Source organism: Mauremys mutica, chromosome 21 (assembly GCF_020497125.1).
Source record: "Mauremys mutica isolate MM-2020 ecotype Southern chromosome 21, ASM2049712v1, whole genome shotgun sequence".
Classification (NCBI taxonomy): Eukaryota; Metazoa; Chordata; order Testudines; family Geoemydidae; genus Mauremys; species Mauremys mutica.
This window is the reverse complement of record NC_059092.1, coordinates 21,848,649-21,870,371: the sequence shown is the minus strand read 5'-3', so window position 1 is coordinate 21,870,371 and position 21,723 is coordinate 21,848,649. Positions and strand designations below refer to the sequence as shown.

Here is a 21,723-nt window from a genome sequence, read left to right as displayed (position 1 = left end):
TCAGAGCTCCTGTGTGGCTCGGCTTTGGCTCTAGGGCCAGGAAGGGAAACACTGGGAAACTTTTTTTTTGGGGGGGGGGGGAGGAGGGGATAATGAAGGAGAGTCAAGAGACTGAGGGGGACCCACAGCCCTGCAAACTCCGCCTGGGCATGGCTCGGCGGCAGTCCCGCTCCTCTGGGCACACAGCAGCAGCTCTCCCCCTAAGGCTCCCTCCCCCATCTCTTGTAGAATATTGTGTCTGCCCATTTTTGGGAGCTCTTTCCCAGACTCCGGAAGGAGGCATGGGGGGGAGGGGGAGAAAAGGAGGTTCCCAGACACCAGCGAAGAGGGAGGAGGAAAAGAACCCCCCGAAACCTCCCTTGCAAAGGAGGTTCATGCACTTCCTACCGCCTCGGCTCTAGCTGTGCTGCTTTGGTGCTTGCAGAACCCAGAAGTGAACAGCAGGCGACCCGGAAGGTTTGAACTAAGCCTTTAACACACAGCAAAGCCAGAAAGACCATCCCAACCTCGGCTTTGGGGCGGGGGGTGGGCTGGGGACAGGGGGTTTCTTTTTTTATGTCTATTTGCCAAAAAAACAAAACAAAATCCAAAAAACCTGCAGTTAAGGCAAACCAAGGTCTGTATGCAACAACCCTCCCCCCAGGAGAGCAGTGGTGGTGGTGGTGGTTGGGGGGGGCTCCCTGCTCCCAGCAAAGAAAGGAGCATGGAAGGGGGAGCCGCAAAGAGAGGGGGATTTTTTTTTAAGATGGGGTCGCAAGAAAAAGTTGCATGTAGTTTTCTATCGCTCTTGGTCTCCTTTGCAAATTGCAATCGCATGTCAGTTTCCAGCGAGCGCTGCTGGGTTCGGGCTCCGGCTGCTGGAGTCTAGCGAGAGGAGGGTTTTAGGGGCTTCCCCCCCCTTTTCTTAAAATCCGATGCCTGCATTTGATCCCGATGAGTGTCGGCTGCGTGGGGGGCTCTGTCTTTTCAGTGCCCCCCAATACACTAAAGCCTGGGCGGGTTGAGGAGGAGGAGGAGGAAGAGAGGAAGCTAAAGGGGGGAGCCCATTTTCTTCCTTGCAGACGGATCGCTGGCTGGATTGCAATTTGCAAAGGGAGCATGATTGTTGGTATAGGAAGTGTCTGCTTTTTTTTTTTTTTTAAAGCCGGGTTATTCAAAAAACCCCTTTGGTGCAATTCTCCGGTAAACAATGATTCATGGGGCTTAATGCAAATAAACTGATTGCAAATGGAGCTTTCCCTTTGCACTTTGCAGCTGCCTGATTTTTTTTGAGTGGCCAAGCCTCAGATTTCTGTCTTTTTTTGCAGATCTGCAGAATATGGCGTCCCTGTCCTGTTTTAAAAATAAGCCAGGCTGCCATTTTTGTTTTCCTTTTGTCTGAAAATTTTAATAAAACTGTCTGAGAATGTGGGAGAGGCAGCTGAAAGGCAAAAGGGGCACCTAACGGGGTGGTTTTTTCTTTGCTTTGCGTTTTTGTGTTGTTGCAAAGATCTTGCGTGCACGGGGGGGATACAATGTAATTGGACTTTAAAAAAGGAAACAGTCAAACATTTCTGTGGGAGGGGGGTTAAGATTTAAAGTTAACTTATGCAAAAGTTTTTTTAAACAGCCTTTTAAAAACAAAAACGCAATGAAAAACCCTGCTCTTTATTTTCTCTTTCTCCCTTTGGATTATTTAATGGAAAAGTTAATTGAATCTGAATGTAGCTATTTTTTAAAAAACAGACGGTTGTGAATGTTGCATGTTGGTTAAAAGGGATTCAGGGTTTTTTTGGGGTGGTGGTGGTGAAAATGTGTTCTTTTATTTTGATAGAAAGCAGTATTATAAACGGAATGTTTAACCCGGAATATTTTGCAATTGCACTTTAGCAGGAATGTAGTGTTTTCAGAGTGTGGAATCTGCAGTTTTAGAAACTGACACAATTTTTCGTGCCGTTGTATAGAGAGGTCTGTGTATATGTGAACATGTATTTAGTGTGTGCTATCTATGTGCATCGGGTGTACATGCATTTACTATTTATTCATGCATAATGTTAAGTACATGTTGGATTGTACATACAGTCTGTTCTAGAATATTTAAAAGAGAGTCAGACTAAGAGAGAGGAGTATTGTAGGCTAGAAATGGTTTATTTTTAGAAAAGCTGCTCATTCACTAGTATTGTACAGAGTGTAGTCAAGAGCACACATCCTTTCAGATGCTGTTGTATGGTTGGTGTTGCACTTTTATTTGCTGCCTGTCTTGGAAAAGTGAAGGACAATTTCTCAAATGCCTGTTTGAGCTGCTCTGTGACTGATAGCAGATGGGTCAGCCCGAGCCTCTTAAACAAAAGTCACATTTTGGGGAAGAGGCAAAAGGTTTTTAAATCCCGATTTAGAAGATTGGAGGGGGGTGGATGGATGGAATCTGGACCAGCCCTACGGCTGGTTCTGCTTTTGACCAAATATTCCTAAATAGTTTAGTCCAACCCTGTTCCTGGGATAACTCCTTGAACTTCCATGGGCTATTACAGGAAGAAATTTGGACCTTTATTTATTTTCTGTAAAGAGAATGTGGCATTCCCACGGATGTGTTAGTTTGGAGGCAGTATCTGTTGCCCCCAGGTGTGTCTTCCTGGGCTCATTTTGGGGGTGTTTTCTGTGTATTTGGGATGTGTGTATTGGGGTGTGTGTGAAGTTGTCCTCCTTGTCCCCTATAGAACAACACCTTGCGTGCAACATCTGTGCTCTGCTAGCTCTGGAGATGGACAGATGTCAGGGGAAGCACCGACAGTACATACAGAGGTGGGCGCTCTGAGTTATGCTCAATGACAGATTTCTGTGTGTCTTAGTAACCCACCAATGTGCATGAAGCTGTTCAAAAGTAGGGCTGTGACAAGTCAGACCCCATGTCCATGCTGGAGATCTTCCCAAGCCACCCACATGTGGACCTTGGTGAATGTCCATTGAGGGCTTCCTGCTGATTGCTGGATCCAGCCCCTCTAGGAATCCTTTTCATTGTAAGTCTGTGGCTTTTCAAATCTTGATCCCAAAACAGTCTGAAAAACTTACTTGGAATGAAACGAAACAACAGCTTCCTCAATAGCAGAAGTACATCAAACTGCAAGTTAGCCATCAGCATGTCTAAACATTACCCACAAGTGCATGTGTGTGTAATGTCTGTCGGACCGTCATAGAGCTGGGAATCAGTGGACATGGGTTCTAGTCCCAGTTCTGCTACCAACTTCCCGTGGGACCTGAGCAAGTCACTTAACTTCTCTGTGCCTCAATTTCCCCACGTGTAAGACTGATACAGTAATACTTACTTGTCTTTTTGTAAATCGCCTCGAGCTCTCTGGGTGAAAAGGGCCCCTACAAGTGCTATGTGTTGGTGTTCCTATCTATACACTGTGCAGCTGTGGGAAAACTACCGTGCTGCGTCTACACACCCTGGTGCTAGATAACATGGCACCGTAACATCACCCGCTGTCCTGATTTCTGCTGTCTCAGCAGTGAGCATTTGGAATCTGATGTGTCCAAAAGACGCTTTCCTAATTAGCACAAAAACTCTGCGTGTAGGGAAGTTTTTGTGGTGATCCAAATGGCTAACGAGGCCTGGTGCCCAGAGCTAGACACTAACGTGGTGTGGACTTCTTAGATGGCTTTGTTGTTGTAATGTTCAGGGCTTAGGCAGGAGTTCTGCCTTCACAAGAGTGTGATAGAAATGCCTGTGTGTGTGTGGGAGCACCCGAGGGAGAGAACAGGGCCGAACTGGAGGTTTGCTTTGGCAGAGACCTGCTTTGGCTGTAATGAAGGTTTCCCTTTGGCCTGTGCACTCTGATTACGCTGCTTTTACACGTCATTGTTGGCGTGGGGTGGCAGCATTATTTATTTCTGTTACAGTAGCACAGAAATAATAACACCTTGAGCATGATACACCCTTGCTCTGCCATTCTGCTCCGAGTGTTTTACACCCATGTTGTAGTATAAATAAATCTATAAATCACAGCTCACTGGGGGGCAGCTTTGCTGATAGTAGCAGTGATGGAAGCACCAGCGTAGACAGGACTTGGGTGCTTTTAGTGGCCTATTGTCTGACCTTGACAGTATGGTGGTAGCCAACCTTACCCTCTTCGTACCAGTGTCTGCTCTTGCCAGTGGAGATGCACCAGCAGTAATTGGTGCTGCAGCCAGGGGAGTTGGGTGAGGACTGGGATTAGGACGCAGTGGTTCTTGGATCCTTGCTTTGTGACCTGCCGGTCTGGGGTGGACAGGCACCGAATTCCAGTAACAGCTCTCCTGGTGTATGTCACTTTCACTCTATAAACCTTCCCTGGTGTGGACTGTGCCTCCAGCAGAGCTCGTTGGTGCCGTGCACTGATCTTGTTAGCGGACATGCAAGTCTGGCTTTGGGGCCTAGAGCTGAGACGGAGCTGGGCAAATGCTCTGAGCTTTGTGCCTTTGCTTTTATTTTAGTCTGATCCTCAGGTCTCGGGTTCCCCGCAGTGGTTGCTGAGTCTTGTGGCTATTGCAGGCCACCCCTGCCAGCCTTGCTCTGTCTGCTGGTACAAAGGGTCTAGTTAGTCCTCTGCTTTTTCCTAACTATTCACCACCTGTTGGGTGCCTCCTTCTGCCAACCCCAGTGCTTTGACACTGGCGAATTCAAGCCAGAGCGTGATGCGGCCGGTAAATGGATTTTAAACACAAGACCTCGCCATTCAGTTGTCTCTTGCGTGCCGAGCCTCTGCATTAGAAACCCCGCAGCTGCGTCAGCTCTTAGGATGGTCGCCCTGAACTGCGCCCTTGCCCTGTGTGCCTCCATAGCTCTGCTAACTAACCAGCTTCAGCCTCTGGCTGCAGATTTTCCCCGTCTTTTGAACGTCTCAGAAGCAAATGCAGGAATCATTTCCCTGGGCTTTGATTTTCCTAATACACAGTGTGGGCAGAGACCTGGCTGTTTCGCCCTGGGATTATTGTAATGTGCTGGATAGTCTCATTTTCCCAGTGCAGGCGCTGACACAATTTTCCATATACACGTTGTAAGGGAGGCTGTTCGCCTCAATTGCACCTTATTGTCTCATGTCCCCTTTGCTCCTCGGGGTGTGTGTTTGTTTTCTCTCTTTACAAAGGGAGAGAAAAGAAGAACTGGTGCTGACGGGGTGGGAGGGGGTCTGGTCACTCGCACCTTGTAAGATTCACAAATCATCCTGGAGATTGCTGGGAGCCAGTCTTCTGCGCAGCAGGCGTCCCCTGTGGTTGTGGTGGAGGCGTTCCTGTATTAGCCAAAGAGGGAAGGTTCCTGCTCTAGAGGGCGCTCTTAGTCGCTCAGAGATTTGCGAGGTGGGCACGTGGAGAGGGAAGCTCTTCCAAGGCTCTGGAATTAGAGGTGTCAGGGCTGGTGTGACCCAGGATTAACACAACCATCAGTGATGGATGTAGCGTGGGCAATGCTGTGCAAGCTCCTCCAGAGTCCTTCAGTCCTGATCTGCAGCCTCCGCAGCTGTCCCAGCCTGGGCGCTTCCCGCTGCCTTGGGAACGTGGGCCTCTGCCTGCCAAAGGGGCATTGGTGGCTGGAGCTGGAGTATGGCCCGGTGGTGAGGGGGCCAGCCTGGGGCTTGAGAGACACGAGTTTGATTCCTGGCACTGCCACAGTCTCCCTGGGTGGTCTTGAGCCTCTTTGTGCCTATTATCAGAGGGGTTGTCGTGTTAGTCTGGTTCTGTAAAAAGTGACAGATCCTGTGGCACCTTATAGACTAACAGACGTATTGGAGCATGAGCTTTCGTGGCTGATGCATGTGTCTGACGAAGTGGGTATTCACCCACGAAAGCTCATGCTCCAATACGTCTGTTAGTCTATAAGGTGCCACAGGACTCTGTCGCTTTGTGCCTGTATTCCCCTCTCTGCAGCAGGGAGGGTGATAGTGGCCTGGCCCTGACTCCCAGGGGGTGTGAGAATAAATCCACTAACGCTTGTGAGGTGCTCAGGGATTGCAGTGATGGGGGGCTATGGGAGTGCCCAAGACAGACAAAATCAGTGCCTTGTCCTAGTCCTGAGGGGCCATCTGCAGCAGGTGAGTTTTCTCACTAACCGGTGTTTGTGCTGTGGCTGTTAGGGTTGTGTCAGGCCTCCCGTCTGGTCTGTGATTTCCCCCCCGCCCCCCGAGCTGCCCTGTGTGTGTTTGTTTTTAAAAACTCTCCCCAGAGGAGCTGGAGGGCTCTGGCAAGGGCTTGAGGAGCCAGTATGCTGGCAGCAGGCTCACGGCTGCCCAAGGAGATGGCTCCAGCTTTGGGGCTTTCCTGATCTTGTATGGTGGCCACTTGTGGTGGTGGCCTCCAGAAGTAGAGGAGGGAGGGTGGGTGACAGGGTCCCCTTGCCCCTTGTAGGGGAGCTGCTGAAGACCTCTACATTGCCCAGGGGCTGGGAATGCCCCCAGCTGTCAGGGAGGAGGTGGGCACATGACAGGGGGAGGGAGTTTGTTTTGGGGCTTTTGTCGGTTTTGATCAGGAAAGGAAATTGGAATGAAAACATCTTCAGGAGGCAGAAACACAGGCCTTAATTTGGTTCCATCTTCCATGAATTCTTCTGGTGCAGGATCCCCACGATTGTTCTTTCCAAAAAGTAAGATCTTGAGGCTGGGTTTCTAGACTTGCCCTCCCTGGTTTTCTGGCTGGGATTCTATTTTTGGTTTTGGGGTGGTTGTTTTTTGCCTTCGTGGCTGTTATTCTTTCTGGTGTCTCTGCCTTGGTATAAATTCCTTCTGCATGGGAGAAGTAGGGTTGGGGGTGTGTGTGTGTGTGTGTGTGTAGGAAGAGGACTTCACATGTGATTTCACAGCCATTGCCATGGAGAACCGCACGGTGTCTCCTCATCAGCTGCTTTCAGGAGGCCACAAGTTCCCATTGCAGAAAGGGCTTCCCAGTGCCAAGGCCACCATAGCTGAAGGCTCCCTTGGGAAGGCCACTTCACTCCCAAGGTGAACCATTCCTCCCTGTGCCTGTCTGCAGGGACCGTACAGCCTTGTCAAATGCTGACTGCCAAAATCATGGCGCTGTGCAAAAAATTAAAACCCTGATACAAATCCCCATCAGGAGAGTAGGCCAATTCCCCCTCCACTCCCCATCCCACTCACTTCGCACTGGGGCAGAACTCTCAATGGGGCAAGGGGGGCAGAGAGTGATATTCAGCCCATTCTTCCTGAGGTTCCCCTAGTGCTTTTCATGGAGTGAGGAGCTGAAGCCCCACAATGGGGTAAGGTCACAATCGTTATCCCCATTTTATCAATGGGGAAACTGAGGCACGGAGCAGGACAGTGACTTGCCCATAGTCGCACAGTGAGTCAGTGGGAGAGCCGGGAATGGAACTAGGAGTCCTGATGTCTAGTCCTCTGTCATAACCACTGGATCAGTCTCTTCTTGGGTAGGGTGAGAACTTGTGGGCGGGAGAGAGACGGGACTGAGCTGATGGATGGAGTGCAGAGAAAGGTGTTGGCAGTGCCAGGGGGACACCTGCTTTGGGATATTCGGAGGCCTGGCTCTGGCTGGGAGCTGGTCACGGGAGCCCAGTGCTGCTGTGGAGGGGACTGGGGCGGTAGCCCGCTTGGCTGCCCACTTGGCTGTGGTATTGCTGCTGGCTTCTGGGGCTCTTCTTCACCCAGCTGTGCCCACAGCAGGGGGCAAACGGGAGCATCTTTGGGAGCTGACGGGTGGTGCTTTGGGCACGTGGCATTTTAATGGAGCATGGTCAGTGAGTTAGCCCAGTTCCGAGTCCCAGAGAGAAGCCGGACCAGTGCTTGTTCAGACCTGGCATCTCAACGTCTCCACAGATGGGAGTCCAGATTCCATTCCCCCAGCCCTACAGTTTTACATCCTCCCTTCTTTCCCTGGATTGGCTGTGGCCTGGGGTTGCTGCTCACTAGCAACTCAGTAGGTGGCTCACCCCCTCCCCTCCGGAGCGCTGTGCCGCAGGAAATCGCGTTGGCTTCTCTGAGTCCGTGATGACCAGCTCCTGCATGGTGCACAGGGATGCTCTGTTAGCACAGGGCTGTCTTTTGCATGGCAGGCTAAGTTCTGACTCCTTCTGGCTGTCAAAGATCCCATGGCACTTTCCTCAAGAGTCCAGGTGTCCTGGCCAGACTGCAGCTGGGATAGTTTCTCCCTGCCTCCCTAGATCCCCCTGCAGTTTAAAACAGATACAGTCCCTTCCTTCCTTGCCCCAAACTGTAGTGTAGGGCTACTGGGTGCTGTTAATCAGCTGCCACATTCCACCCCAGAGGTGGCTGCATGGGTCAGTGGTACTGGTGTCTCGGCCTCTACTGATGTGATGACTGCTGGCCAGGAGCGTACGCAGCCACGTGCTGCCTTGCAGTTTCCATGAAAAGAATCTCTTGTTTCTTTTTATTTCAGCAAAGACGAGACAGAGGGGGCTGCAAAAGTAGAGGAGTCCCCGATAGAAGTGTAGCTTGTGTTAACGACAGTGGTAGGAATTGGTGAAGGCTAGTGTGCTTCTGGGACTGGGGCTTTTGCCCGCCTGCACCAGGAGGGATCGTCCACCTCCGCCAGCCTGGAGCATCATCTACACGTCTCCCCAGGCAGCTGCGGCCACCTGGCTTCTGAGGCCAGCCTGTGAGTACTGAAACGCGAGTGCATATAACGTCTTCCCTTTGCGAGGCCGTGACAGGTCCCTCTGCTGCAGCTGCCTTCTGAACCCCTTACCAGGGCTCCATCCCCTGCCCTCCCCTGGGGCCGTGCAGATCCCCTTGTGCCAGCTGCTTTCCATGCTCTCTTGCCTTGGGGCTTCTAGTCACACCAGCACCCTAGGGCTGCAACAGGCTGAACTCCCCTCCCACCCTGGATCCATGACTTCCACCCAGGCTCCATAGCCTGGGGCCACCACGGGCCCTCTCCTACGCCCTGCCTACAAACCATGCTCCTATCTCTGGGCCCTGTCAATGCTGTTCTCCACGCCCCTTTTCCCCCTGCCACCCAGAGTGCTTCCAAACTCCCTGCGGCTACCCTAGGCTCCCTCTCCCCAGCTGTTGCCCTGTCCTGAGGGCTGGTTTTGCTCTGTCTGTTATCCCTGATCCTGGTGATGCAGGTAACAACCTTGGGCTTGGGGTCGTTAGCTCCCGGGGTGTTTCCCCTATCAGGGTCCAGGCCCCTTTGCACTAGATTCCCCTCTGATGAGATGGAGCCTGACACACACCCCCCCACTCCTCCAGTCACTGGTTGAAGACCCGGGAGCAGGTCTGTGCCCGTGTCCCCCTGGGTGTCTGGGTGAGGCACAGGGAGGCGAGATCTCCTGTGCCCACCTGTGCCAGGCCTGGGGCAAGAATCCGTGCTCTGGACTCTGGGCTTGAATGCGTTTTCATCCAGCGATTTCTACTGGCCCCCTGCTTCCGGAGCATCCCGTCCCCAGCTTCCCTCTGTGCTCAGCAGAAAGATCAGCCTCTTTCTCTGAGGAGCAATGCTGGGCCCACTTCCCCCATAGGCTAGAGCCTGCAGCCTCCACCCCAGCACGAGCTCACATCACCCCCGCACTGCAGCTCTCAGGAGCCCCTTCCCCTGCCTTGCCCGTGGCCCCTGTCTGGGAGCATCTCACGGGCAGCAAGGACTCCAGGGCCCCTCCTCCTGTGTGTAGGGAGGGGCAGGAGCTGAGCTCATAGATGAGCCATGGGTGAGGGACAGCTCAGGTATCCCTGGTACCCAGGACTCCCCATGTGGCTCTCTTCTGCCCTGGCTGTGCCTTCCGCGAGGGGAGTGTCCTGCGCTGCTCTCTCCTTTATTCCTGCCTCCCGCTCTGGGGAACCCTGGGGCAGCCGACAGCCAGCAACCCCGGGGAAAGAACCGCTCGGCACCAGCGTTGGCCTTTCCAGCAGCAGGGCTGTTTCCTTCTGGGCCTGGCTCAGATGCAGGCTATGGGCGGGGGGATGGCTCGGGGTTGGGACTCCAGTTGGGAGTGAGGAGGCGAGAGCCAGGGTCCTATTGGGTGCGCTGAGGTGTCAGCAATGCCCTGTCTGCCTTGAGAACAGGCAGGGTGAGGAGCTGATTGCTCGGTGGGTGTGAGCTTGCACGCCTGTCCAGGCCTCGCTGTGCACACCTAAGTGTGTGCGTGCTTGTGTCTGCTTTGTGTTGTGCGTGACTCTGCCTGACTCTGTGTGCCTGATTGCCTGGACTGGGCCCTGCGTGTGTGTCTCCCTGCCTGCCCGCTCCCCTGCGCATGGTGTAGGCAGAGCGTACTTGGCGCCGGGCGCGGGCCATGCCAGGCATTTGGGGCTCTCTTGTGGAAAGACGCCGCCTTAGCCCATCTCTCCTGACTGCCAGTGGCAGGAGTCGCTTTTCAGAGCAGCCAGGTTTTAATCTGAACCTGTGGCCCGGAGCTGGTGGCTGGTGTGCCCTGCCTGCGTGGTGCTGCCAGCGGCGGCGCTGGGTGTGGGCGAGAGAGGCCGAGGGGGCGCTGTGAGCCGCGGCATCTCCCGCAGGCCTGGGGGAGGTACCCGCTGCAGTGCTTCCCACCCTTCATCATTTCCGGTTTAATGGCTTTTTTTGCTGTGTGTCAGCTTCCATTTTTCAGATTTAGCTGGAAGGATAAAGAGGGAATTCATATCTTTTCCATCTGTTTTATTTCCCTCTAGCCCCCCCAAATTGCCCCCTCTCCCCCAAACCTAAGCTGAGCCTGAATCTTTCCAGCCCGTGGGGGAGGGAGGGCAATCCCATCTGTTCCAAATGAAATACTGTCAAATAGAGCTGGGACAGAAATAGACTGCTTGACATCCTTGTTCTTTTCTTCTTCTTCTTCTTCTAGGCAGGTTTGTAGATCTCCAACCATTGCAGGTTTGGCCATTGTAGCAGCAACACTATTAAAGAGACCTGCCTTCTGGTGCCAGGCCCGTACAGCAGCCCTTCTGGAGGGTCTTTCTCTGTTTGCAAAGGCTCTGGCTTTCTTTCTGTGGATCTTTTTTTTTTTTTTTTTAAAGTTGCATTTTAATCTTTAAAAAGCTGCCACCAACCCCAGTGTTTACAACCAACCCTACAATAATAAATGCCAGTCTGTGCAGCCTGGAGGTCATTGGTCACCCCACAATAACATACTGGTACGCTCACTACCAGCTGTCTTGAGAGATCCTGCACAGCCAAGCCAGTGTTCTGCAGCTTGACTCCTGCGAGCCACCCTGCAGTAATAGATTGGTGGAGGTGGGGGAGCGGGTCTTGGTGATGGAGACAAGTTTCCATGTCAGGGTTGTATGGTGGTGGGAGTATGTGAGTGTGCAGATCAGATCCTGTAGTGTAAGCCTTTCCGTTCTGACGGGCTGATGCTGTCCTCAGCCATTCACTGTCTGCCCAAAGGTGATTTTTATTGTGGTTGAAAGTTTGGGCAAAAATGGTTTAGCTGTTTCTGAGTCATGGAAAAATTATACAGTTTGATCCTTGTTTTTAAGAGGCTGTAATGATGTTTATTTCTGAACAGTGTTGGCACATGAGCAGATTGGGATGGAAAAGTGAAATTCGACCGGGAGAGAGTCCCTAGGTCTGACTTGTGTCTTTCAGAGGTGTGATGAAAATCCATTTTGATTTGGCTCAGTTATAAAGCATTGAAAATACACATGACGCATGCGTGGCAATCTTTTAAAAACAAGGGTGGTTTGACAGTTGTCCTCTCTTGGCCCTGTGCATTGCAAAGCGGAGTGAACTCTCTTAGGTCTGGGAAGGTGCGGATGGCCTAAGGCAGCATGATGTGAACGTGTGCCGAACGAGATGCAGCTCTTATTAGTATTATGGTGCCACCTAGAGGTAGCAATTGAGATCAAAGCCGTGTTGTGCTAGGTGCTGCATAAAGTACATGGTGGTCTTGGCTCCCATGAGCTTATAGTCCATACAGACAAAACAGGCAAAGGAGAGAGGAAGGAGTATTATTCCCGTTGTGTACATGGGAATGAAGGCACAAAGCCCTTATTCCGCAAAGAATTTAAACACGTGTTTAAAGTTAAGCCAAGAGATTGAAGACTTGATCCTGTGCTCATTGAACTCACTGAGAAAGCTCCTATTGACTTAGGTGGATCAGGATCAGGGTCTAAGTGACTTTCCCAAGGTCATTCAGTCTGTGGCAGAGCCAGGAGTTGTGCCCAGGTTTTTGGAGTCCTAGGCTAGTGCTTTAACCAAGATCGTCCTCTTTTTGAATTGTGCCGCAATTCCCAGAATGTAAATGTCCTTCGGTGGTGAATGCACCTCTTGTGCTAAGCAGAATCTCCTGCTGCTCACTCGCAAATCCTCCTACACTGTAGACTTCTTTGAGTGGGCGGGATCGGGATGGGGCGGGGGTGTCCTTTGGGGGCAGAGAGCTAGGAAATTGACTAAATGAAAATCTGTTTGGAGGATGTTAAGATTGTAAAGCGAGGCCTCAGCAGTCAGGGAATGTCATTGTAAAGGTTGTCCCTGCTCCCTAAACTCTGCCCGTTATGATAAAGGCTTTAATCACATAACCACGTGCCATTAATTCCTCAGGACCCCGGCACAGGGAATGAAGCAGGACACGAAGGGAATGAAGCACAGGGGGGCAGTGGATCTGTGCCTTATTTTGGGCCAAATTCTGTGTAACAATCTGGAGTCAAGGTAGCGAAGCTAAATGCTGGTATAACTGAGAGTGCATCGGGGCCCTCCGCAGACAGGGTGAGCAATGTGTTTGGGGTCTGGCTAAGTATTCATCAGCTGTTCCATTCGGTGCCTCTCCTTCCCTGCTGAGCCCCGAACGGTGATGTCGGCTTTCTGCCTGAGGTACAGCATAGACCATTTCAGCTCCCGATAGGGCTTTCTGAAAAGTCGTGCCCAGGATTGAAAAAAGTGCACCAACTAACCCAAATGCTGAGGGTACGTCTGCACTGCAGTCGGGGATGTGACTGCAGCATGTATAGACATACCCGAGCCAGCTTTCATCTAGCTCGCGGGAGTACCGACAGCAGTGAAGCTGTGGGAGCACGGACTTCAGCATGTGACCCTGGGTACCTTCCCAGGCAGGCAGCCTCTGCCGTCCTGGCTTCACTGCTGTCAGTACCCAAGCTAGCTAGATCAGGTCTATTGCCTGTGCTGCAGTGACACTGCTGATTGCTGTGTAGACATAGCCAGAGTCTACTAGCCAGGGTGAAAAGTACCCGTGAGGCCACTCCCCTGCAATCAAAAGGAACAAGGGTTCTAGCCCACAACTTCCCTTTCATGAGCTGTCCCATCGAAGCAAATGGGCCTAACTCACGTAATTAGTTGCTCTGGTGCACGGGTGTTTGCAGAATCAGGCTAGGGAGAGCTGTGCACTGATCTGTAAGAGTGTTTTGTAATTCCTGTTACAAAGCGTAACTCCTGGGAGGGTGGGTTGGACAGTCGGCCGACGTGTTCCCAGTACAGGGGCTGAGCGATGTGCTTATGAGCTGCAGAGCTGATGGAATCCCTATTTTGCCAAGTAGATTATTTGCTAATAACAGTGCAATTGGCTGAGTAATATACGAGAGCACTGCTGGGCCATCCCCCTGTCCTGTGTCCTCTTCTGGCTTCACTCCATTCTCTCCTGTGGAGTATCTTCCAGCGGTGCCCTCAGTGTCTCTGCTTTTCCATCTCTCTCCTGCTGCTCCCTTATGGGCCAGTTTCTTAGGGCTTGGCTACACTTGCGAGTTGCAGTGCTGGTGGAGGCTTTCCAGCGCTGCAATTAGTAACCGTCCACACCTGCAAGGCACATCCAGCGCTGCAACTCCCTGGCTGCAGCGCTGGCTGTACACCTGGTCAGGTTGGGGTGTAGCGATTGCAGCGCTGGTGATCCAGCGCTGCTCATCAAGTGTGGACACACACCAGCGCTTTTATTGGCCTCCAGGGAATAAGGAGATATCCCAGAATGCTTTTAACTAAATTACTCTCTTTGTTTTGTTATGCAGCCTCTCTTTGTTTTGTTGTGAACTCCGATCGAGCTCCGTTGAACTGCTTATCTAAAAAACAAACACTGATCACAGCAAACAGGAGCTATCTGTACCTGGCTGTGAACGATCAAATGAGAGGCAGGCAGGGAGTGAATGTTTGCTTGACAGAGAAACAGCGTTGGATGCAGGCTGTTTGCAATTAAGATTAAGGGGTCGTGAACATTTTGTGATTTTTCAATCCAGGAAGTTAACACACAGTGTTGGCTCCAAAAATCCACTCTCTCTATCTTCCCCGCTCCCTGTCACAGTACACCACCCTCCACCCCCCTCTTTTGAAAAGCACGTTGTTGCCACTTGAATGCTGGGATAGCTGCCCATAATGCAGCACTCCCAACAGCGCTGCAAATGTGGCCACACACCAGCGCTGGTAGCTGTGAGTGTGGCCACACACCAGCGCTGGCCCTGCACAGCTGCATGACCAGCGCTGTAACTCCCAGCGCTGCAACTTTCAAGTGTAGCCAAGCCCTTAGAGCCCCAACCAGGTGTGCCCGGAACAGCGAGGCATTAGCTTCTGTCGTGTGGCCCTGGGCACTCTCATAGAATCTCAGGGTTGGAAGGGACCTCAAGAGGTGGTCTTGAGTCCAACCCCCTGCTCAAAGCAGGACCAAACCCAACTAACTAAATCTCTGCTTGCCTGTTGTATATTACACTGACTGCCCGGGCCCCCAGGGGGACGTTGTGGAAACGAGATTGCCAGTGGTGTAGGGAAATTGTAACTGGGCTGCCTCTCCTTTGGCTACATCTCCTGCCTGGAGCCCAGGAGCGGGGTTGGCATAGGAAACACTGTGCAGCCTTTGTGAAACTCAGGATCTGCTCCCCTGTTTCCCTCTCTGCCTTTTCCCTTCTCTACATTGTGCATGTTCCCTCCTCCCTTAGTGGTAGTGTTACTTGCTTGTGTTACGGTTGCACCTAGCGGGCCCAGTCGGGATCAGGTCTCATTGTGCTGGATGCTGAACAGACACAGGGTACATTGGAGTTACCAGACTGGATCAAACCAGGGTTCCACCTAGCCCAGGAGCCTGGCTCTGAGAGTGGCCAGCACCAGCTGCTTCAGAGGGAAGAAACTTTGCAGTAGCAGCTATGGAGTAACCTGCCCCCAGGGGAAGCTTCCTCCTGACCCCCAGTAGCTCATGCCCCAAGGAAGGAGTGTTTGTGTCCCTTCCAAGCATTTTTTAGTGTTTTTGGTTCTAACTCTGATTGTCCTTTTATCCCTATAAATGTCTAGTCCCTTTCTGAAGCCTTCTAAGCAACTGACCTTGACAATATCTTGTAGCAGTGAGTTCCACAGGCTAATTGTGTGTTTGCAAATATGGTCCCCGCCCCACAGCAGTTGAGTTACGACAAGTCAAACAAATGGGCTAAAAAGAAGCAGAGCAGAGTGATTATGGTCACTAGGGGACAAGATGAGACCCAGTCCATTTTTTTAAAAAGTCTTTTTTTTTTTTCTTCTTCTTATTCCAACACGCTCTGTTTCTCTGCTGTTCTTCTGTCTGCTTTATCCTGCCTGTCTCTCCCTCCCACTCTCATGCCCACTCACGCAGAGGGCTGGGAAATGTTACCAGACACCCAGTAGCCACAGGATTAAACCTGCCACCCTCCCGTGCCAGGCCCTTTTCGCTGTTGTGAGGTTAGGGTGGTGGCTTTCTGGTGGCTGCTTAGGGCAGGTAGTAGAGTGCCTGTGTCCCTAGTACTCCCTGCCCTTCCAAGCAGAGTGAAACTGACCTGATTTTTGTCAGTTTCACAGCTGCCCAAGCTGCCTGCCCAGTTCTGAATAGCAGCAGCGAAACTGCAGCTTCGGTTCGTTTGCACTCAGCTGTAACTTGGCAGAGTTCTGAGCAACTGCAGAGGAACTGGAGCTGTCTGTCCAGGCCGTCCTTGGGATTTATGGGGCCCTATGCAGTAGTATTAAACTGCTGCCTCTGTGCTCCACTGAAAGTGGTCCCCAGCCGGCACTGCTGACCCCAGTGTGTGGAGTGGGCCACCTCCCCTGCCTGCGGCCCCCCAGAACCCCCCCCCCCCAATGCTGACACACACCGGCAGTGGCTCAAGGCGGGCTTCACCCTGTCACATGGGGGCTGCATCTTGCCATAGCCCACTGGCCTCCTGCAGCCCCTCGCCACTCCTGGCTCACCACGAGCATTTGGACTGGAAGTACCAAGCAGTAATAGCAACAACAATAATACAAGTGTGTGTCTCTATGTATGTGCGAGAGAGAGCCAGTGCGTGTGATAGAGACAGTGTGTGTGACAATCTGTGTTGGGGGAGTGTGTGTTGGGGAGTGTGAGACCGTGTGTGTGTGATAACCTGTGTTGGGGGACTGTGGGAGGCAGAGTGTGTGTGTGTGTGAGAGAGACAGTGTGTGTTAGGAAAGTGTGAGAGACAGAGCACTGTCACTTTAAGCCCCTCCCCTCCCCTCGGCCCAGCTCGTGCCCCCACCCCCACTCACTCCTGTCATGGCTGCCAGAGACCAGGTGGGGCAGGCAGGCAGGGTCCAGGGAGGGACTCTGCTTTGGGCAGCTGTGGGCCGGGCTATCGCGCCGCTCTAGGCTCCCTGGACTGGGGCGACAGAGCCAGAGGAGTGTGTGTGGGGGAGGGTGTTGGGGGGGAAGAACCCCACCGCCTCAGTGGGGGGAGGGGCAGGAGAAGAGAGGAGTCCAGCCGCAGCCAGTGAGGGGAATGATGCCCCAAATTTTTGGGTGCCCTACACAGCCGTGTGTGCTGCGTATGCCTAAGGGCGGCCCTGTATCTGTCTGCACACTCAGGCAGACATGGCTGGATTGGTCGGATTTGGTTCAAATTTGGCAGGTTTTCTTCACAACCACAAAGAGTAATTTTCATAATGGAATCTGAAGTTCTGCAGCAGTTTATGGTATTGCCTGGGAAAGCTTCTGACTCAGTCTGTCTAAGCGTCTGAAAACACTCTGTGTGCGTGCGTGTGTTTGTGTTGTGGGGTGTTTGTCTTAGTAATTTTTAGCTGTTGCCTGGCCACCAAGCAAACGTTACAGTTATAATGAGTGGGCCTGGTTCTGTGATCCTGGTCTGAAAGCAACTCCTGTTGCAATGTTGAAAATCACTTGATAAGCTCAGGCCCAGTGGGGCAAATACATTGGTGTCAGCTCAGAGTAGCGCCACTGAAATCAAAGCCAGGATCTGGCCCAGAAAGTATGGTTCCCCCTTGTGGGGCTCGATACCTGCAGCCCCCAGTGCCCTAGGTGGGAGCTGCACGTAGAGGGTGAAGCTGAGCAGGCCCTGCAGATGCATTCTGCACGGTGCGAAGTGGTGCGTAGGGCTTGGGCACTGCACTCAGGATTGCAGGGCTGTGCCCACACATACTGCTAGGGTTGCAGATGTTCTTAGTCTTAGGGAAAGTGCCTCTGAAGCCCTGAGCAACCACAGCTGCCACTGGCTTCTGCGGTAGAAGCTCAGGACAGTGGATATTTCAGCAGTAGCAGGGCTGGGCCCTTGGGCTCCAGTGTGTCACGGGTGCTCAGCAGTTCCAGGACCGAGTGCATAGAACAGGGGTCGGCCTTTCAGAAGCGCTGCGCCGAGTCTTCATTTATTCACTCTAATTTAAGGTTTTGCGGGCCGTAATACATTGTAATGTTTTTTAGACGGTCTCTCTCTATAAGTCTATATATTATATAACTAAACTATTGTTGTATTGTAAAATAAACACGGTTTTCAAAATGCTTAAGAAGCTTCATTTAAAATTAAATTAAAATGTTGATCTTACGCCACTGGCCTGCTCAGCCTGCTGCTGATCTGGGATTCTGTTCACCTAGGCCGGCAGCGGGCTGTGTGGGGCCTGCGGCCAGGACCCCGGCTGGGAAGGGTCTGGCAGCCAGAACTCCAGACCGGCAGCGGGCTGTGCGGGGCCGGCGGCCGGGACCCCAGACCGGCTGTGGGCTGAGCCGCTCAGCCCACTGCCGCTCAGGGGTTCCATCCTCCGGCCCCTGCCAACCGGGATCCCGGCTGCCGGACCCGCTCAGCCCGCTGCCAGTCTGGGGTCCCGGCCCTGCCCACATACAGCGGGTACCTACCTTCTCCCTGGTTCTGGCCCATTCTCTTCCTCTCTCTGCACTGAGCTGAGGGTGGGAGTGGACCGAGCACAGGGCTGGGGGTGAAGGGTCTGGCCAGGAACTAGAATGAGGGAGGGGTTGGGGCAGGAGGTTTGGGTGTGGGGCACTTACCTGGGCAGCTCCCATTTGGTGCGAGGGGTACAGGTGGGAGTCTGTGTGTGTGTGTGTGTGTGCGCGCGCGCATGCAGGAGCTCCCGTTTGGTGCTCAGGGTGGTGGTGGGGATGTGGGGGGTGCAAGAGTCAGGATGTGGGGGTGCATGGGGGATGGGGGGGATGGGGATGTGGGGGGGTGCAAGAGTCAGGGCAGAGGGCTGGGGGCATGTGGGAGGTGCAGGTGTCAGGGCTGGGGTCGTGGGGGGGTGAAGGAGTCAAGCAGAGGGCTGGGGGCATGTGAGGGGGATACAGGGCTCAGGGTGGGCACCTGGGGTGTGTGCGGGGCTGCAGGGCTCAGGGCAGAGGGCTGGGTGTGTGCGTGGGGGGGGTGTCAGGGCAGAGGGCAGGGGCCTGTGGGGGGGCTGCAGGACAGAGGGCTGGGTGTGTGCGTGGGGGGGGGTCAGGACAGAGGGCTGAGGGTGTGGGCTGGGGTCGTGGGGTGCTCACGGCAGGGGGCTGGAGGGGATATGCCCCAATTCCTCCCCCTTCCCCAAGGCCCTGCCCCCGCTTCTTCTCTGCCTCCGTGGGGAGCGCTGACTCCACTCCTCCTTGGCCCCCTTTCTCACAACGCCGATCAGCTGATGCTGGCAGGGAGGGACTGAGAGGAGGAGGAGGAGCAGGAACCCAGCACACTGCAGGAAGAGGCAGGGGAGCTGGCAGGACCCCACGGGAGGGGGCAGAGGGCGGAGAAGAGCGGGCTGGGACTCTGGCAGGCAGCAGCGTGTCATTAGAAATCGGCTCGTGTGCCGTCGGTTTGCATAGAGCAGACGGAAAGGCATAACCTGGGCAGAGCGTTTACAGCTGCAGAGTGCCCCCGGGGTGTGTAGGGATGGTGAGGTCATGTGGGGCCGGGGAGCTGGACTGTGGCTGGGATGTGGGAGTGCCTAGAACTGCCCTTTCCCGGAGGAGTCAGGTTTGGCTCTTTGGTGGATCATCGCTGGCTGGTTCGGGCGAGGCTGGAGATGGGGTGTCAGGTGAGGGGAGACCCTCCAGCTCCATGATGGCGCAAGCACCAATGATGGAGGAGGAGGCTGACTTAAGGCAGCCCAAAGGGGATGTAACGGGGTGAAGATGGGAACCAAGCAAACGACATTTAGTGGGGGGCTACTGGGAAAAGCTTCCCAACCATCTGCCCAAGAGAGGGGCTGCGAGTCCCATCACTGGAGTAATTTCAAGCTGGTCTGGAGAGAGCCCTGAGAGTAGGCTGTAGGGGCAACTCCCCGAAGGAGAAGGGATCCCAGCAGAGGGTTCCATCTTCAGCCGCGTCTGTAGCAGGGGTTGGCTGCTGCGGGGCTGCTACGGCAGCACTGAGCATTTGTTTTCCCCTCTGGCCTCCAGTCCCTGCTTCTGCCAGGGTGGAGAGATTAGCCTGCTGCTGTGCCAGGGGTACACGGGCATAGTGGGGCCCCCAGGAGTGGCCAGTGGGTGGAGAGGGGCCTAGAGAGAAGTGGTGGGCAGCAAGAGAGAGATTTCCCAACCCTGGAGGTGGGAGCCAGGTGAAGGCCAGGGACCGACGGACTCCGTCTCTGCCCCAAAGAGCCGGAGAGGAAAACCGAAGGGGGCTCTGACCAGCTGACATATGTGTAACCCTTCTGCTGGGCCGAAACGATAGCAGCAAGGGCCGGGTTCAATACATAGGGGTCCCTTCCCCACAACATAATGCAAAACCAGCTCGAGCCCCCACCCAGTGACCTGGGAAAAGCTTACACACACCCCTGGGCGCCTCGAGGAGGCAATACTTCCCCTCTCGCAAGCACAGAGTCTTGGTGTAGCAGAAAAGGTTTAATTACATGATAAACAAAATACCTCAGCTAGAGTTCATAGGTCAAACCGTGAGCAAAGACCCACCCCAGCAAATTGGGCCATGTCCTTCTCTCGGGGCCCTTGAGTCCAGCAACCCCCAAATCACCCACAGTCCCACAATCCAAAAGTCTCTGTCCTGGGTCAGTGCAGCCCCAGAGTTCAAGAGTCTCTCTGCAGAGGTCCCCCTCCCCAGCCTGGGTAGAAAAGGGCACCTTACGTGGGTTCGGGGCCAACTGCCCTGCCTCTTCGTGGGGTTCTGCTTCCACTAGTCATCTCCGCAAACAGCTCAGCTCCGCTTGCTCTGTGGGTTGCTCCGCTCTGCCAGCTGCTCTGGTCCACCAGCTGTCCTGTGAGCCACTCCAGCCGTCCTCACGAGCTGCTTGGCTCCACTCACCCAGTGGCTGCACAAACTGCTCCACTCCGCTCTGCCAGCTGCTCTGCTCCACGGTATTGCTTCAGGCTCCCCCACTCATTAGCACAGTACTCAGTGCTCTCAGCTCAGCAAGTCCAGCTCTTAGTGATTCCAGCTCATAGTAGGGGAGCCCCAGTGCCAGTGAGTTCAGCTCAGTAACCTGTATCTAGACTCTTAAGGGAATCAAAAAATTAACTCTGACATTCCACAGTGGAGAGAAGCATAGGTGGAACTGGTGCTTCTGGCTCACACAAGAGGCCTGCACCACCAAGTACAGATATCTGTCCCCAGCCTCTCTCCCTTGACTGGGTTTTGGAACCCATGTCCCTTGTCTAGCAAGTGCTATTTAGTTGACAATGAAACCCTCTATCGTAAGACAGTTTTGTAGTTCCTCATTTACTTAATCGGGATGACAACATTTTATTGCTCCTGCCCCAATAACAACGAAATTGGGGCTCCCATAGCTGTGAAAATAACCCTCCCAGGCTGCTGTGCGGTATTGGTATGCTAAGTGGGGTGGGAGTGCCAATGCAAATAACTGAAATGCTAATGCAAATACTTGAAACTTCTTTCTGCACTCCCCATAATCTACCACCAGATGTCAGGGTAGAGCTCATCCTGACTCTGCTTACATATGTAATGAATCCCCAAACTCCTCCCTTTGCACTGCCCCCAAAGGACTAGCACAGCAGGCCTTGTTCGGTGGAGCTGGGATAGCCCTTGGCACGTCATCTACAAATCGATATGGTGTGAGGTCAGAGGTGGTGACATGCCAGCGCTAGAGACTGCAGCCTTCTGTCCAGACGCTTTCCTGGCATCCAGCCTATGGACCTCAACCTTAATGGATCACGAGGCTGTGGTGCTGCATCTCCCTGACTTGTTTGTTCTTCTGCTGAGGCACCGGCTAGTGCCTGTGGATACTAATGCACCAGGCTGAGACCCACTTTACATGGGCCACTGAACAGACGGTGACCAGGGCTGGCTTTGAACCAGGGACCTAGAGAGGGCGTCCCTAGCTTCCTGAGACACTTCTTGAGAACACCATGTTGTGATGTTCATTGCAGAGCCAGCCTGGCCTGGCAGCACCCATCTCTTTCCTTTATGTGGCTCCTTGTCTTGGAGAGCGAGGGGCAAAAGGAGCGGAGGGTGAAATCCTAACGCTCGAGCTCTCCTCTGTACCTTGGCAGAGCACTAGGAAGGATGGCCTTGTGCTGAAGGCACCAGGCTGTGGCTCAAGAGATCCGGGTTCTCTCCCCTGCTCTGTCATGGACCACCTGGGGGAAGGCACTCAGGCCCTCCGTTCTCCATCTGTGAAATGGTAGCGATGCCTTATCGTCAACAGGGCGGG

At 53.4% G+C, this 21,723-nt stretch overlaps 1 protein-coding gene across 16 annotated transcripts in view; it reads left to right on the top strand.

Annotated features, from left to right (window-relative positions):
- Positions 1-277: 277 nt before the first annotated feature.
- The window catches only part of ZNF362 (zinc finger protein 362), a 56,430-nt gene continuing 34,984 nt past the window's right edge, over positions 278-21,723 (top strand). Inside the window, exons 1-3 of one of the 16 annotated variants that reach the window (XM_044996038.1) lie at positions 568-616; positions 2,697-2,781; positions 8,380-8,598. Coding sequence is in view for 6 of the 16 variants with exons in the window: in XM_044996049.1 (XP_044851984.1) it covers positions 934-1,108; positions 2,697-2,781 (260 nt within the window). In the remaining 10 variants the exon portion in view is untranslated. Of the gene's footprint in view, positions 457-494; positions 617-913; positions 1,183-1,302; positions 2,602-2,696; positions 2,782-8,379; positions 8,599-21,723 lie in introns of those variants that run through there. The other 15 variants (XM_044996045.1, XM_044996039.1, XM_044996036.1 and 12 more) reach the window with 15 other exon arrangements.